The 15,261-nt window shown below is 40.6% G+C and overlaps 1 protein-coding gene across 1 annotated transcript in view; it reads right to left on the bottom strand.

The window, feature by feature from the left end:
* The window catches only part of CD4 (CD4 molecule), a 37,592-nt gene that overhangs the window by 6,114 nt on the left and 16,217 nt on the right, over positions 1–15,261 (bottom strand). Inside the window, exon 4 of the mRNA XM_082420279.1 lies at positions 488–646. Within this exon, the coding sequence (XP_082276405.1) occupies positions 488–646 (159 nt within the window). The remainder of the gene's footprint in view (positions 1–487; positions 647–15,261) is intronic.

Raw genomic sequence — 15,261 nt, forward strand, 5'->3', positions numbered from 1 at the left:
TCTCCAAGGAGAAGGGAAGAAGCCAGGAGACCAAGGGTGTCTCTCCGTTACCTCCATCCCAACATCTCCCTTCTGCCCATCCCCAGCCCAAGGCAGCGTTTCCCTCTCCCCTCCCCCTCCCCTTGCCTCTCTCAGTCCTCCCTCCTTGTCTCTCTCAGTCCTCCCTCCTTGTCTCTCTCAGTCCTCCCTCCTTGTCTCTCTCAGTCCTCCCTCCTTGTCTCTCTCAGTCCTCCCTCCTTGTCTCTCTCTGTCCTCCCTCTGTCTCTTGCCTTTCCATCCCCTTAACCCCCACCCCTAGGTCTCTTCGACTCCCCCTGCCTGACCCAAGGCCTGAGGAGGGGTTGAGGAGACGCGGCGGCCTGTCTGATCAGTCTCTGGACTGTTGAAATGCCACCAGCTCAGGCCCTGGTTTGGGTACAGGGATGGGAGCCAAGGAGGAAGGGAGATTGGCTGGAGGGGTGTCCTCATCCCAGGCTGCCCCACTCACATCTGAACACTTGCAATTCCACCTCGATCCTCTTGTCCTCCACTTCGCAGATGTAAGTCCCCGAGTCAGGTACTTCAAGATCCTTGATGACCAGAGGAAAGTATCCTTGGTCCCACAGGTTTCTTTTTGATTCGACTCGAGAGTTCAGGTTGGAGGGACCTGGGAGTAGAACGCCACCGTATTGAGGACGTTGGGGTACCCTGGAGGCATGGCACCCCCTGGCAAGGGCGGTGCCCACAACTCTGCTGATCTGAGTTGCTCATTTCCAGCCGAATCTGCCTCGGGTCCTAATCCGAGAAGCCCAGACTGGCGAGGAGGTCCCAACACATCCTTTTACCAGGCCAGGACAACATCTCACTAACCCAAAATATAAAATCTTATCCTCATTTAGGAGCACCTACTCCTGTAAAGTGTCCTCCAAACACTTTACATGCATCATCTCAAGTAATCTTCACAACAGTTCTGAGAAATAGGTACTGTTTTGCTTATCTTGCAAATAAGGAAACTGATGCTCAGAGAAGTTAAGTAGTTGCCCAAACTCTTGCTTACACGTTATTGGCAGAAACATAAACCAGTACAATTTCTTTGGAAGGTAATTTGTTTTGTTTTGGTTTTCGTTTTTAAAATTTTTATTGGAATATAGTTGATTTAAAATGTCGTGTTAGTTTCTGCAGTACAGCAAAGTGAATCAGTTCTACATATACATACATCCACTCTTTTTAAAATTCTTATTCCATATAGGTCATTACAGAGTATTGAGAAGAGTTCCCTGTGCTATACAGTAGGTCCTTATTAGTTATCTATTTTATATATAGTAGTGTGTGATGTTAGTCTTAATTTCCCAATTTATCCCTTCCCCTGGAAGGTCATTTGTAATATCTACCAGAATTACAAATGCACATACAGAACTAAATGTTCACCAAGAAAGGAGAGGTTAAACAAATTAGAGTTCACCCATTCAGTGGAATGCTATAAGAGAAGAATGAGAAGGCTCTTTCTATTCTGAGATGGATCTAAGAAACATCATTAACTGAATAAAGCAAGATATTAAGCAGGCTACCATTGTTTGAAAAGGAGGGGGAAAGTTATTTAACATCTATCTATCTATCTATCTATCTATCTATCTATCTATCTATCTATCCATCCATCTATCTGTCTCTCTATCTATCCTGCCTTGTATATGAACAAATATTTCTAGAGGTGAACATAAGGAAATGGTCGCCTTGGTAGTCCCTAGGGAGAGGAAGTGCATCCCCATGAGACAGGTGTGGGAGGGCTTTTCACTTTATGCCCTTTTCTACCTTTTGAATTTTGACACCAGTAAGTGGTGGAGCCAGGATTAAGATTCAGGCTGTTGGGTACACTGTGCAATACTGTCTCTGGAAAGTTCTGTAGGCACGGACATGTGGCCTCCTCCAATCTCCTCATCAGAACTACCAACCAGCACCCAGAGGGAACTCTTCTCTTTAGCTAACCATTTTCTGGGTGCAGCAGCAGCCCCAGAGCTTCATTACAATGAAGGGCTTTAGAAGCTAAATTTGCATAGTGAACACACAGGCTTTTACTTAGAATGCATATTTGGAGGGATGGGGTGAAGGGGGCTGAGATAAAGTTCCCACCCTCAACCCCCTGGCCCTCTCCCCATTTTGGCCTTGGTGCGGGAGACTTACTGTCAAGTCGGCCGTCATTCTCCCTTCTTGCCTCTTCCAGACCTCCCAGCCCCTTCCCGCTGCTCAGGTCCACCCTCTCCAGGAGACCTTTCCAGATAAACTGTAGCCCTGGGCTCACACCCACCCCAGATTTTCCTCCAGCTCTGCCCACCTCCCCTTTCATTTGTCCTGCAGGAGTCCCTACCCCACCTGCTCTCTCCCCTGGATCCATGTGCTGGTTAGCTCCCCAATTTTTCTGAAATCCTACTACATTCCTTTCACAATCTACCAAACTGCTTGAAGGGGTAGCCTCCTCTGGTTCTGCCCCCGTGTCACTTCTTTCGATTCTCTCCTCCACACCTGAGCACCCTTAGCTTTGCTTCATCTTGGACTCCTACGCTGCTAGCTACGTTTGGGTGCTACCCCGGACTCTCTCCTGGATCCTTTAGACATTCTCAATTCCACTGCATCCCCTGTCGGCTCTGCAGATGACCCCCAGCCCCAGCCTCTTGCCTACATCCTGGGCCTACATTTCCAGTGGCCCAAGGGATGACTTTATCTGGATGTCCTGCCATCACCCAAAACTCAGTTGGTTCCAAATGAAATGTAACACCCTTTCCCTAAAATAACTTTTCCTCCTTGCTTCCCTTTTAAAACGTCTTCCGAGCCTCATCATGACCCCCTTGTCCAGACTGTTCCATACCTTGTAAAAGTGATTCTACTTTGTGAAAGGTCAAAGATTATCAGTGCGTCTGGGATCAATTCATGGAGGAGATCAGTACTGAACCAAGCCTTAAAAGAAGTACAGGCGGTGAGCTAGAGGAAACGGTTGCAGCAAGGACATCTAGGAAGGGGGAAAAGCTCCAGGAAAGCCGTACAGGCAACCACCTCAAAGCAGTGAGGAAAACACCTGGGTGTGAGGTTTCTGGCTGGGGAGCTGCAGGAAGCGATGCTGAGGGGAAGAATGGCAGGCAGAGGCTTCCAGGCTTAGCCTAATGGACTAGGGAGTGACACATGCAAAGCATTGCTTTGGGAGCCAGTACTGCTGCAGGAGGAAGAGAATCGAAGTAGGAGAGACTGGTAGCAGAGAGAATTGCCAGGAAGCTTCCACTGTAATCCAGGGGAGGGGTATGTGGCCTTGGCTAATGAGGGTGGCGTTCCCATGAGAACAAAGAAGATGAAACAGAAAAACACTTCCACGGGAAGGAATGGCCATAAGCAGTGACTGATGGGAAATCAGGGACTGAAGTAGGGGGGAAAAAAAATTGGCTCTATGGTTCAGAAACTGGGGGAGTCAGGAGAGTGATACTGCCGTGGTCAGAGATCAAGAAGCCGGGAAGGGGAGTTGCTCTGAAGGAAATTCAAATCATGGGAACAGAACAAAAACGTCGACACAAAAGAGGTAAGAATGTTTAGAAGGGAGCACATATGTTTCAATCTCACAGGCGATCATAGAAATGCAAATTAAACCAAAAATGATATATTTTTCAACTATCAAATTAACCAAAAAAAAAAAAAGAGAGAGAGTTTTAAATATTACTATTCAGTGTCAGCAAGGGTGCTGGTGAGATAGGCACACAGTGACATTATTATCTAGACTTACTGTAAATGGCTAGAACCTTTCTGGAAGTGATCTTGCAGTATATACCAACTATTTTTAAAAGCTCATACCCTTAATTTCATTTCTAGAACTTTATCCTTAAAATGATAATTTTAAAATGCAAGCCGTGGTGACCTAAACGAGAAAGAATTCCAAAAAAGAGGGGATATATGTATACGTATAGCTGATTCACTTTGCTGTACAGTAGAAACTAACACAATATTGTAAAGCAACTATATCCCAATAAATTTTTTTTAAATGCAAGCCAAAATGTAGGTACAAAAACAATAATTACAAAAAAAAAAAAAACAACAATAATTACAGTGTTGTTAATAGGGTACAAGATCAGATGAAAGGATAATGGCTGTATACTAGAGCATATAAACTTGATGGACTATTAGGTTGACACCAAAAATGATATTTATAAATAATTTTTAATGAAATGGAAATATTCATAATATACATTTTTAAAGTTGTGTTAAGATCATCTTTACTTTTTCCGTTACTTATTTGAACTAAAAAAATTATACAGACTCAACACTTCTCCCTTGCCCACCCTCTTAATACTACAACTTGGTGTGGATTCCTCCATGATTTTTTCTTTGCTCATGCAGACATATATTCCACACATTGAATTTTTAAATTAAAATGGGAGTATATTATTGATACATACATAGCTTACTTTCTTTTCTTTCTTTTTTTAAAGATTTATTTATTTTATTTTTGGCTGCGTTGGGTCTTCATTGCTGCACACAGGCTTTCTCTAGTTGCGGCGAGCAGGGGCTACTCTTCGTTGTGGTGCGCGGGCTTCTCATTGCGGTGGCTTCTCTTGTTGCGGAGCACCGGCTCTAGGCGCGTGGGCTTCAGTAGTTGTGGCACGTGAGCTTAGTTGCTTTGCAGCATGTGGGATCTTCCCCGACCAGGACTTGAACCCATGTCCCCTGCATTGGCAGGCGGATTCTTAACCACTGCACCACCAGGGAAGCCCATAACTTACTTTCCACTTAAAAAATGTGCTTGACATCCTTCTAAGCATGTGTATGTGGAGCTTCTTCATTCTGTTTGTTTTGAAACTATGAAAGCTAATCTTTATACTCTGATGATTTTTTAATTTTTATATTTATATTTTTATTTTTTTGACTGTGTTGGGTCTTTGTTGCTGCGCGGGCTTTCTCTAGTTGCAGCTAGCGGGGGCTACTCTTCGTTGCGTTGCGCAGGCTTCTCATTGCGGTGGCTTCCCTTGTTGCGGAGCACAGGCTCTAGTTGCGCGGGCTTCAGTAGCTGTGGCTTGCGGGCTCTAGAGCACAGGCTTAGTAGCTGGGCTTAGTTGCTCCGCGGCATGTGGGATCTTCCCAGACCAGGGATCTAACTCATGTCCCCTGCATTGGCAGGTGGATTCTTAACCACCGCACCACCAGGGAAGTCCCTGATTTTTTAAATTAAACATTTTATTCTGAGAAAACCGTAGATTCCCATGCAATTGTAAGAAATAGTGCAGAGAGATCTGGAGTACCCTTGACCCAGGTCACCCCAAAGGTAGCAGCTTGCAAGACTATAGCACGATATCACAGCCAGGATATTGGCATTGATACAAATCAAGATGCAGAACATTTCCAGCAGCATAAAGATGTTACCCTTTTCCCTGTTCTAGCCAAACCCCCTTCCCTCCCAGACCCCTCCCCCTACTCCTGGCAATTACTAATCTGTTCTCCATTTCTATAATTTGTCATTTTAAGAATGTTATATAAATGAAATTATACAGTATGTTACCTTTTGGGATTGGCTTTTTTTTTTTTCCACACAGCATAATTCTCTGGAAATTCATCTAGGTTGTGGTCTGAATCTATAGTTCGTTCTTTTTACTGCTGAAAAATAGTCCATAGCACGGATATAACCATTTACCCATTAAAGGACATCTGGGTTGTTTCTAGTTGTTGGCTATTACTAATAAGGCTGCTGTCAACAATTTTCCGTGTCATCATAAATCTTTATTTCTCTGGGGTAAATGTCTCTGAGTACAATTGCTGGGTTGTTGCATGTTTAGTATTTTAAAGAAATTGCCAAACTGTTTTCCAGAGCAGCTGTACCATTTTATACTCCCACCAACAATGTAAAAGTAAACCAGTGTCTTTGCATCCTCACTAGCACTTGGTGTTGTCACTATTTTTTATTTTGGCCATTCTGATAGGTGTGTGGTGATATCTCATTGTGGTTTTAATTTGTATTTCCCTGATGACTAATGATGCTGAACACATTTTCATGTGCTTATTTGCCATCTCTATGTCTTCTTTGGTGAAATGTCTGTTCATGTCTTTTGCCTATTTTCCAATTGGATTTTTTTTGGGTTTTTTGTATTGAATTTTGAGAGTTGTTTACACATTCTAGATACTAGTCCTTTGTTGGATATGTAGTTTGAATATATTTTCTCACATTTTATAAATTCAGACAATTTTCCTCTTCTTAATAGAGGCTTTTGCAGAGCAAAGTTTTTTATTTTGATCAAGACCAATGTGTCGGGAATTCCCTGGCAGTCCAGTGGTTAGGACTCTGCGCTTCCACTTCAGGAGGCACAGGTTCGATCCCTGGTTGAGGAACTAAGATCCCGCAAGCCGTGTGGGGTGCGGCCAAAAAAAAAAAAAAATCAATGTGTCCATTATTCCTTTTATGGATCATGATTTTGGTATCAAGTCTAAGAACTCTTTGCTTAGTCTAGATCCTGAAGATTTTTTCCTATGTGTTATAATTTTACATTTTACATTTAAGTTCATAGTCCATTTTTAGTTAATTTTTAAATAAGGTCTGAGACTTAGGTCAAGGGTTTGTTTGTTTGTTTGTTTTTAAATATGTACATATATATTTATTTATTTATTTGGCTGCGCCGGGTCTTAGTTTTGGCATGTGGGCTCTTAGTTGTGGCAGGCATGTGGGATTTAGTTCCCTGACCAGAGATAGAAACTGGGCCCCCTGCATTGGGAGTGTGGAGTCTTAACCACTGGACCACCAGGGAAGTCCCCAAGGGTTTGTTATTGTTGAGAGTCATTTTGTTTTTATCTATGGATGTCCAATTACTCCAGCACAATTTATTGAAAAGACTATCTTTCCTCCATTGAATTGCTTCTGTACCTTTGTAAAAAAGAAAGTCTGTTGGGCATATTTATGAGGATCTACTTCTGGGTTCTCTATTTTGCTCCACTAATCTATGTGTCTATTCCTCTGCAATATGACAGAGTCTTGATTACTCTAGCTATATAATAAGTCTTGAAAGCAGATAGGGACTTCCCTGGTGGTCCAGTGGGTAAGACTCCACACTTCCAATGCAGGGGGCCCGGGTTTGATCCCTGGTCAGGGAACTAGATCCCTCATGCATGCCACAACTTAAGACCCAGTGCAGCCAAAATAAATAAATAAATAAATATTTTTAAAAAATTTTTTAAAAAGAAAGCAGATAGACTGGGGCTTCCCTGGTGGCGCAGTGGTTGAGAATCTGCCTGCCAATGCAGGGGACACGGGTTCGAGCCCTGGTCTGGGAGGATCCCACATGCCGCGGAGAGGCTGGGCCCGTGAGCCACGATTGCTGAGCCTGCGCGTCTGGAGCCTGTGCTCCGCAACAAGAGAGGCCGCGATAGCGAGAGGCCCGCGCACCGCGATGAAGAGTGGCCCCCGCTTGCCACAACTGGAGAAAGCCCTCGCACAGAAACGAAGACCCAACACAGCCATAAATAAAATAAAAAAAAAAAAAAAAAAAAAAAAAGCCACACAAAAAAGATAGGCATACAATATTAAGTAAAAGGATGTATTTAAAAAAAAAAAAAAAGAAAGCAGATAGACTAATTTCTCCTACTTTATTCTTCTTTTTCAAAATTGTTTTAGCTTTTTGAGCTCCTTTTGCCTTCCATATAAATTTTAGAATAACCTTATCTATATCTTCAAAAAAATCTTGCTGAAATTTTGATAGGAATTGTGTTCAATCTGTATATCAATTTGGGAAGATTTGACATCTTCACTATGTTGAGTCTTCCAATTTATGAACATGGCATGTCTCTCCATTTATTTAGTTCTTCTCTGATTTCTTTCACAAACACTGTGTAGCTTTAAGCATACCAATCCTGTGCATATTTGTTACACTTACCTACGTTTTTTTTTTGAGCAGTTGTAAATGGCATTGTATTTTAAATTTCTGTGTACACATGTGTTCATTGCTAGTACATAGAATTACATTCGATTTTTGTGTGTTTATCTTATATTCTGTAGCCTTACTGGACTCACTTATTAGTTCTAAGAGGTTTTTCAAGATAGATTTCTTGAGATTTTCTACAAAGATAATCATGTCATCTTCATATAGGAATAGTTTTATTTCTTCTTCTCTAACCAGTATTCCTTTTATTTCCTTTTCTTGCTTTATTTCACTGGCTAGGGATTGAAGTACTATATTGAATAAGAGTAGTAAGAACACACATCTTTGCCCTCTTCCTGATCTTAGGGAGAAAGCATTCAGTCTTTCACCATTAAGTATAACACTAGTTGTAGGTGTTTTTTCTTTTAGATGCTTTAAAATTTTTCACTCAGTTGAATATACTTTTTTATTTCTCTTGAGACTTCTTTGACCCATGGAATATTGAAAAGTTGTTGAGTTTCCAAGTGTTTGGAGATTTTCCTGTTATATTTCTATTTTGATTTCCAGTTTGATTCCATGTGATCAGAGAACACACTGTATGATTTCAATTATTTTAAATTTGTTAAGGTTTGTTTAATAGCTGAAGGTATGGACCATCTTGGTTTATGTTCTGTGGACATCGAAAAGGATGTGTATTCTGCTGCTGTTGGGTGGAGCGTTCTATAAATGTCAATTAGATCCTGTTGGTTGATGGTGTTGCTGAGTTCTTCTATATTCTTGCTAATATTCTGTGTAGTTGTACTGTCAGTTGTTGGAGGAGAGGTGTTGAAGACTCCAACTATCAATGAGGATTTGTCTATTTCTCCTATCAGTTTGGTTCTATCAGTTTTTCCTTCACATATTTTATAGATCTATTGTTTGGTGCATACACATTTAGGATTACTCATCCCTCAGTATCTGAGAGGTTTTAGTTCCAGGACCCCCGGTGAACACCAAAATCCATGGATACTCAAGTCCCTTATATAAAATGGCATAGTATTTGCATACAAGCTACGCACATCCTCCTGTATACTTTAAATCACCTCTAGATTACTTGTAATACCTAATACAGTGTAAATTCTATATAAGTAGTTGTAAATACAATGTAAATGCTATGTAAATAGTTGCCAGTGAAAGAGAAGTTCAAGTTTTGCTTTTTGGAAGTTTCTGGAATTTTTTTCAAATATTTTTCGATCTGCAGTTGGTTGAATCCTTGGATGTGGAACCCACAGATATGGAAAGCTGACTGTACCATGTCTTCTTGAGGCATTGACATTTTCATTATTATATAATGTCCTTCTCTGTCTCTGGTAGTTTTCTTTCCTCTGACATTGACTTTATCTGATATTAACATATCCAATCCCACTTTCCTCTGATTAATGCTTACATGGTATATATTTTTCTCCATCCTTTTACTTACAACATGCCTGTATCATTATATTTGAAGTGAGTTTCTTGTATACAGCATATTGTTGGATTATGCTTTTTAATCCACTCTATCAATCTCTGTTTTTTAATTGGTATATCTAGACGGTTTACATTTAATGTAATTATTACTACATTAGGGCTTAAGTCTGCCATTTTGTTTTTGTTTTCTGCTTGTTCTGCTTTCTTTTCTTTGTCTTGTCTTCCTGTAGGTTACTTGAATATCTTTTTGTAATACACTTTTTTAGAACAGTTTTAGATTTACAGAAAAATTGTGAAAATGGTACAGTTTCCATATACCCCATGTTGAATTTCCACAATTATTAACATCTTACATTAGTAATGTTTCCTTTAATTAATGAACCTATATTGATACATTATTAGTAACTAAAGTCAATACTTTATTCAGATTTCCTTAGTTTTTATCTAATGTCCCTCTTCCACTCCAAGCTCCCATCTACAATACCATATTACGCTTATTTTCATGTCTCCTCAGGTGCCTCATGCTTGCAACAGTTTCTCAGACTTTCCATGTTTTTGATGACCTCGATATTTTTGAAGATTACTGGTCAGGTATTTTGTAAAATGTCCCTCTATCAGGATTTTTCTGATGTTTTTCTCTTGATTAGTCTGGGTTTATGGGTTTTGGGAGGAAGATCACAGAGGTAAAGTGTCATTTTCATTACACATCAAGGGTACATACTATCAACATGACTTAAAGCTGTTAATCACCTGGCTGAGGTAGTGTTTTTCAGGTTCTTCACTGAGAAGTTATTCTTGCCCCCCTTTCCACACTGTACTCTTTAGAAGTCAATAACTATTAACAGCCCATATTTAAAGAGTAAGGAGTTGTTCTCTACCTTCTTGAGGGCAGATTATAGACAGAAATTGTTTGAAATTTTTCTACATGGGAGATTTGTCTCTTTCCTCTCACTTATTTACTTAATCAGTTATTTATACCAGTGTGGACTCATAGATGTTTATTTTATACTTTGGGACATAAACATTTTTAAGAGTGTTTTAGAATACATTTTAATTTATCTATAGCAATTTTGAGTGTATCTGTTTGTATTTTTTATTGATTGTTCCAGGTATTACATTATATGCATATATAACCTATCACAGCTTACTTGTATTATCATCTTACCTTACCTTCCTTTCATCCCTTTAACCTCCCTATTTATAATTGTTTTAAAGATTTCCTCTACATACATTCAGAACTACACAAATAGTGTTATAATTTTTGCTTCAACTATCAAACATAATTTAGAAAACTCAGGAGGTAAAGGAAAACCTAATGTATTTATCCATATATTTGTTTACTTTGTTCTTTCTTCCTTCCTGATATTCTGATTCCTTCTTTTATCATCTTTTTTCAGTTTAAAGAACTTCCTTGAACCATTCTTTTAGGGTAGGTCTGCTGGCAACAAACTCTTAGTTTTTTTGTTTGTTTGTTTTTTGATCTGAGAATGTCTTGACTCCTTCATTCCTAAAGGATATTTTCTTTGGGTATAAGATTCTGAGTTTACTATTCTTTTCTTTTTGTATTTGAACAATATCATATCACTTCCTTCAGCCAGCATGGTTGATGCTGTCATTCAAATTGTTTCCCTAGAGGGGGGTTGAGGGGAGAAATAGGTGAAGGGGATTAAAATGTACAAACCTCCAGTTAGAAAATAAATAAGTAATGGGGATGTAGTATACAGCATAACAAATATGGTCGATAATATTGTAATAACTTTGGGGACAGATGGTTACTGGACTTATCATGATGATCATTTCGTAATGTATGCAAATGTCAAATCACTATATATTACACCTGAAACTAACAATAATGTACATCAACTATATTTCAATTTAAAAAGTTTTTTTAATACCCTATAGGTAAGTTGTCATTTTTCTCCAGTTGTTTTGATTTTTTTCTTGTTTTAGTTTTAGAAGTTTAATTATGATGTTTTTTTTTTTAATTTATTTTACTTTTTTATTTTAGTTTTGGCTGCATTGGGTCTTTGTTGCTGTGTGCGGGCTATCTCTAGTTGTGGTGACCGGGGCTACTCTTCGTTGCGGTGCGCAGGCTTCTCATTGCAGTGACTTCTCTTTGTTGCGGAGCATGGGCTCTAGGCACACAGGCTTCAGTAGTTGTGGCACGTGGGCTCAGTAGTTGTGGCTCATGGGCTCTAGAGCACAGGCTCAGTAGTTGTGGCATACAGGCTTGGTTGCTCTGCGGCATGTGGGATCTTCCTGGACCAGGGCTCGAACTTGTGTCCCCTGCACTGGCAGGAGGATTCTTAACCACTGCGCCACCCGGGAAGCCCTATGATGTGTCTTGATGTGGATTTCTTTAGGTTTATCCTGCTTAGGCTTTGATCAACTTCTTGAATCTATAGGTTAATATCTCTTGCCAAATTTGCAAATTTTTCAGCCATTATTTTTTCCAGTACTTTTTCAGTCCAATTTTCTTTCCCTTCTCCTTCACTCATTGACACAAATATTACATCTTTTGCTATCGTCCCACAGGTCCTTATGGCTTTGTTCATTTTTTCCAGTCTATTTTCTCTCTGTTGTTCAGATTGTGTAATTTCTATTGTTCTATCTTGCAGTTCACTGATTCTTTCCTCTGTCCCCCCCACCCCAATTTGCTGTTGGGCTCATTCATTGATCCCTTGTATTTTGGTTATATTTTTCCATTCTAAAATTTCCATTTGGTTCTTTTTATGTTACCTTTTTTTTTTTTTTTTTTTTTTTTGGCCAGGCTGTGCAGCTTGTGGAATTTCAGTTCCCCAACTAGGGATCAAACCTGGGCCCCAGCAGTGAAAGCACCAAGTCCTAACCACTGGACCACCAGGAAATTTCCAACATCCTCTGTTTCTTTGCTGAGGCTTTCTGGTTTTCATTTGTTTCAAGCATGTTTGTAATTGTTTGCTGAAGGACTTTTTATCATGGCTGCTTTAAAATATTTGTTAGATAATTCTAACCTCTCTTTCATCTCAGTGTGGGCATCTGTTGGTTCTTTTTTTCATCCAGTTTGAGATGTTTCTGGTTCTTAGTATCAAGAGTGATTTTCACTTGGAACCTGGACATTTGAGTGTTATGAGATTCTGGATCTTATTTAAACCTTCTATTTTAACTGGCTTTCTTTTATACCGTTCTTATTACTGCCAGGTAGAGGAAGAAATCTAGGTTCTCCTCTCACCCTCCACTGTGCTAGAGGGGGATGCTCCTCATAACTGGTCAGGGATGGAAGCTCCAGTTCCCCACGTGGAGAAGTTCCAGTTCCCCATGTGGTCTCCATAGATCCTGGTTACTGCAGGGTGGTGGTAAAGGTCTTGACTCTCCACTAGACCTCTTCTGACACCACCCCAGCAGGGTGGGGTGCCTCCTGACTGCTGGGTGGGGTGGAAGCCCAGGATCTTCCTATGATCTCCACTGACTTTACAGGGGGTGGAGGAGCCTTCTCACTGGCTGGTGGGGATGCACAGCCCCATTCTCTACTTTGCATTCTCTGATCCCATGTGGGGGTGTGTGGAAATTTAGGCTCCCATTCAGCCTTTGTTGGCATGGGAGGGTGTGGGGTCACAGTTTTCCTCTGGTGTTTGGCTGAAGTAGAGCAGTCGTTATACTGAAGTTTTTTGTCTTGCTGGGTTGCTCCTTTCCTGGTCCTTTGACTAAAGAGAGCAGGCTTCTGTGAGGCTTATTTTTGTCTGTGCCCATCAGAGCTTCCAGGTTGCTGGCTTCTTCAGCTCCAAGACTGGGGTATTCGAGGCAAAAAGAAAACTCGCCAACCTATTGTTCTTCAGGCCCTGAGGTCCCTACCAGTCTGCTCTCTTCTCAACACCTTTCAGAATCTTCTTATGTTAGTTCTATATGCAATGTCTAGGTTTTCATTTGTATTTCGTGAGAGGAAGAGTGAAAAGTATGTTACTATGGACTGAATTGTGTTCCCCCAAAATTCATATGTAGAAGCCCTAACACTCAATGTGATGATATTTGGAGATAGGGAGGTAATTAGATTTATATGAGGCCATGAGGGTGGGGCCTTCCTGGAGGGATTAGTGCCCTCATAAGAAGAGACCCCAGAGAACCCTCTCTCTCTCTCTGCCATGTGAGGACACAGCAAGTAGGTGGCCGTCTGCAAGCCAGGGAGAGAACTCTCTTAAGAACCCGACCATGGGGCTTCCCTGGTGGCGCAGTGGTTAAAAATCTACCTGCCAATGCAGGGGACACGGGTTTGAGCCCTAGTCCGGGAAGATCCTACATGCGGCAGAGCAACTAAGCCCGTGTGGCACAACTACTAAGCCTGCACTCTAGAGCCCATGCTCCACAACAAGAGAAGCCACTGCAGTGAGAAGCCTGCACACCACAATGAAGACTAGCTCCCACTCACTGCAACTAGAGAAAGCCTGCACACAGCAGCAAAGACCCAATGCAGCCAAAAATAATAAATAAATAAATAAATAAATAAATAAATAAATAAATAAATAAATAAAAGAACCCAACCATGCTGGCACCCTGATCTCAGGACATCCAGCCTCCAGAACTCTGAGAATATGTGTTTCTCTTGTTTGAGTCACCCAGACCATGGTACTTTGTTATGGCAGCCCAAGCAGACTAATATGTATGTCTACTCAATTTTCCGGAAAGCCCTTGTTTTTTATTATCTGCATAGTTTCCCACAGTTGTACCATAGTTCAACCCTTTCATCATTGATGGGTTTTCAGTTTGAATTCTGTGCTTTCACATTATAAGTAATGCTTATAACAACATCCTTGCACAGGTTTCATGAAATATTTCTGATTTTATTTCTGTCAAATAGATTTTCCAGGGAATTCCCTGGCAGTCCAGTGGATAGGACTCCGCGCTTTCACCGCCAAGGGCGGGGATTCAAACCCTGGTTGGGGAACTAAGATCCCGCAAGCCGCGTGGCACGGCCAAATAAATAAATAAAATAAAACTATTTAAAAAAATAGATCTTCCAGGGCTTCCCTGGTGGCGCAGTGGTTGAGAATCCACCTGCCGATGCAGGGGACACGGGTTCGAGCCCTGGTCTGGGAGGATCCCGCATGCCACGGAGAGGCTGGGCCCGTGAGCCACGGTTGCTGAGCCTGCGCGTCTGGAGCCTGTGCTCCACAACAGGAGAGGCCGCTATGGTGAGAGGCCCGCGCACCGCGATGAGGAGTGGCCCCCGCTTGCCGCGGCTAGAGAGAGCCCTAGCACAGAAGCAAAGACCCAACACAGTCATAAATAAATAAATAAATAAAATTAAAAAAAAAAAAAAGATTTTCCAGAATAGCTATTACTAGGTAAAAAGATTTTAGAACTTTGTATTTAGTACACATTGACAGATTACTTTAAAAATTAGCCTAATAATTGATTGTCCCATCATGATATAATGTTCTGAGGGAGTAGGATAAAAAGTATGTATAGTATGATATCATCTATGTAAATAATATATATTTTCCACACTAAACAGAGATCGGAAGGAAGTAAATGAAAATGTTAACAGCAGATATCTCTGAGTGGTGGAATTATGTGTGCATTTGATTTTCTTCCTTACTCTTTTCTGCATTTGCCAAATATTCTATAATGAGCATGTAATATTTTAAAAATCTGGAGAAAAAACAGTTAACATCAATAAAATTTACATAAAGGAAGTAACATATTGAAAAGTGCACATTGATATACAGTCGCATCTTACTATAGCAGTTGCCATTTCAGCAAAATTTGTATAATAAAAAGATATCTAAAGAGCAAGCTGACCTGGCCCACTGATTTCACTTCTAGGAATTCATCCTACAGATACATTTGTACATATGTCCAAAGATACCAGGTTTGACTCACTGAAGAATTCTTTTTTGTGAGAGCAATAAAATGAAAATAGTCTAAGTGTCAAACAATATGGGATTAGTCAAATAAATCATGGTATAATTATACAAAAGAACTATGCAGT

This window comes from Balaenoptera physalus (assembly GCF_965194825.1).
Source record: "Balaenoptera physalus genome assembly, chromosome: 13".
Classification (NCBI taxonomy): domain Eukaryota; kingdom Metazoa; phylum Chordata; class Mammalia; order Artiodactyla; family Balaenopteridae; genus Balaenoptera; species Balaenoptera physalus.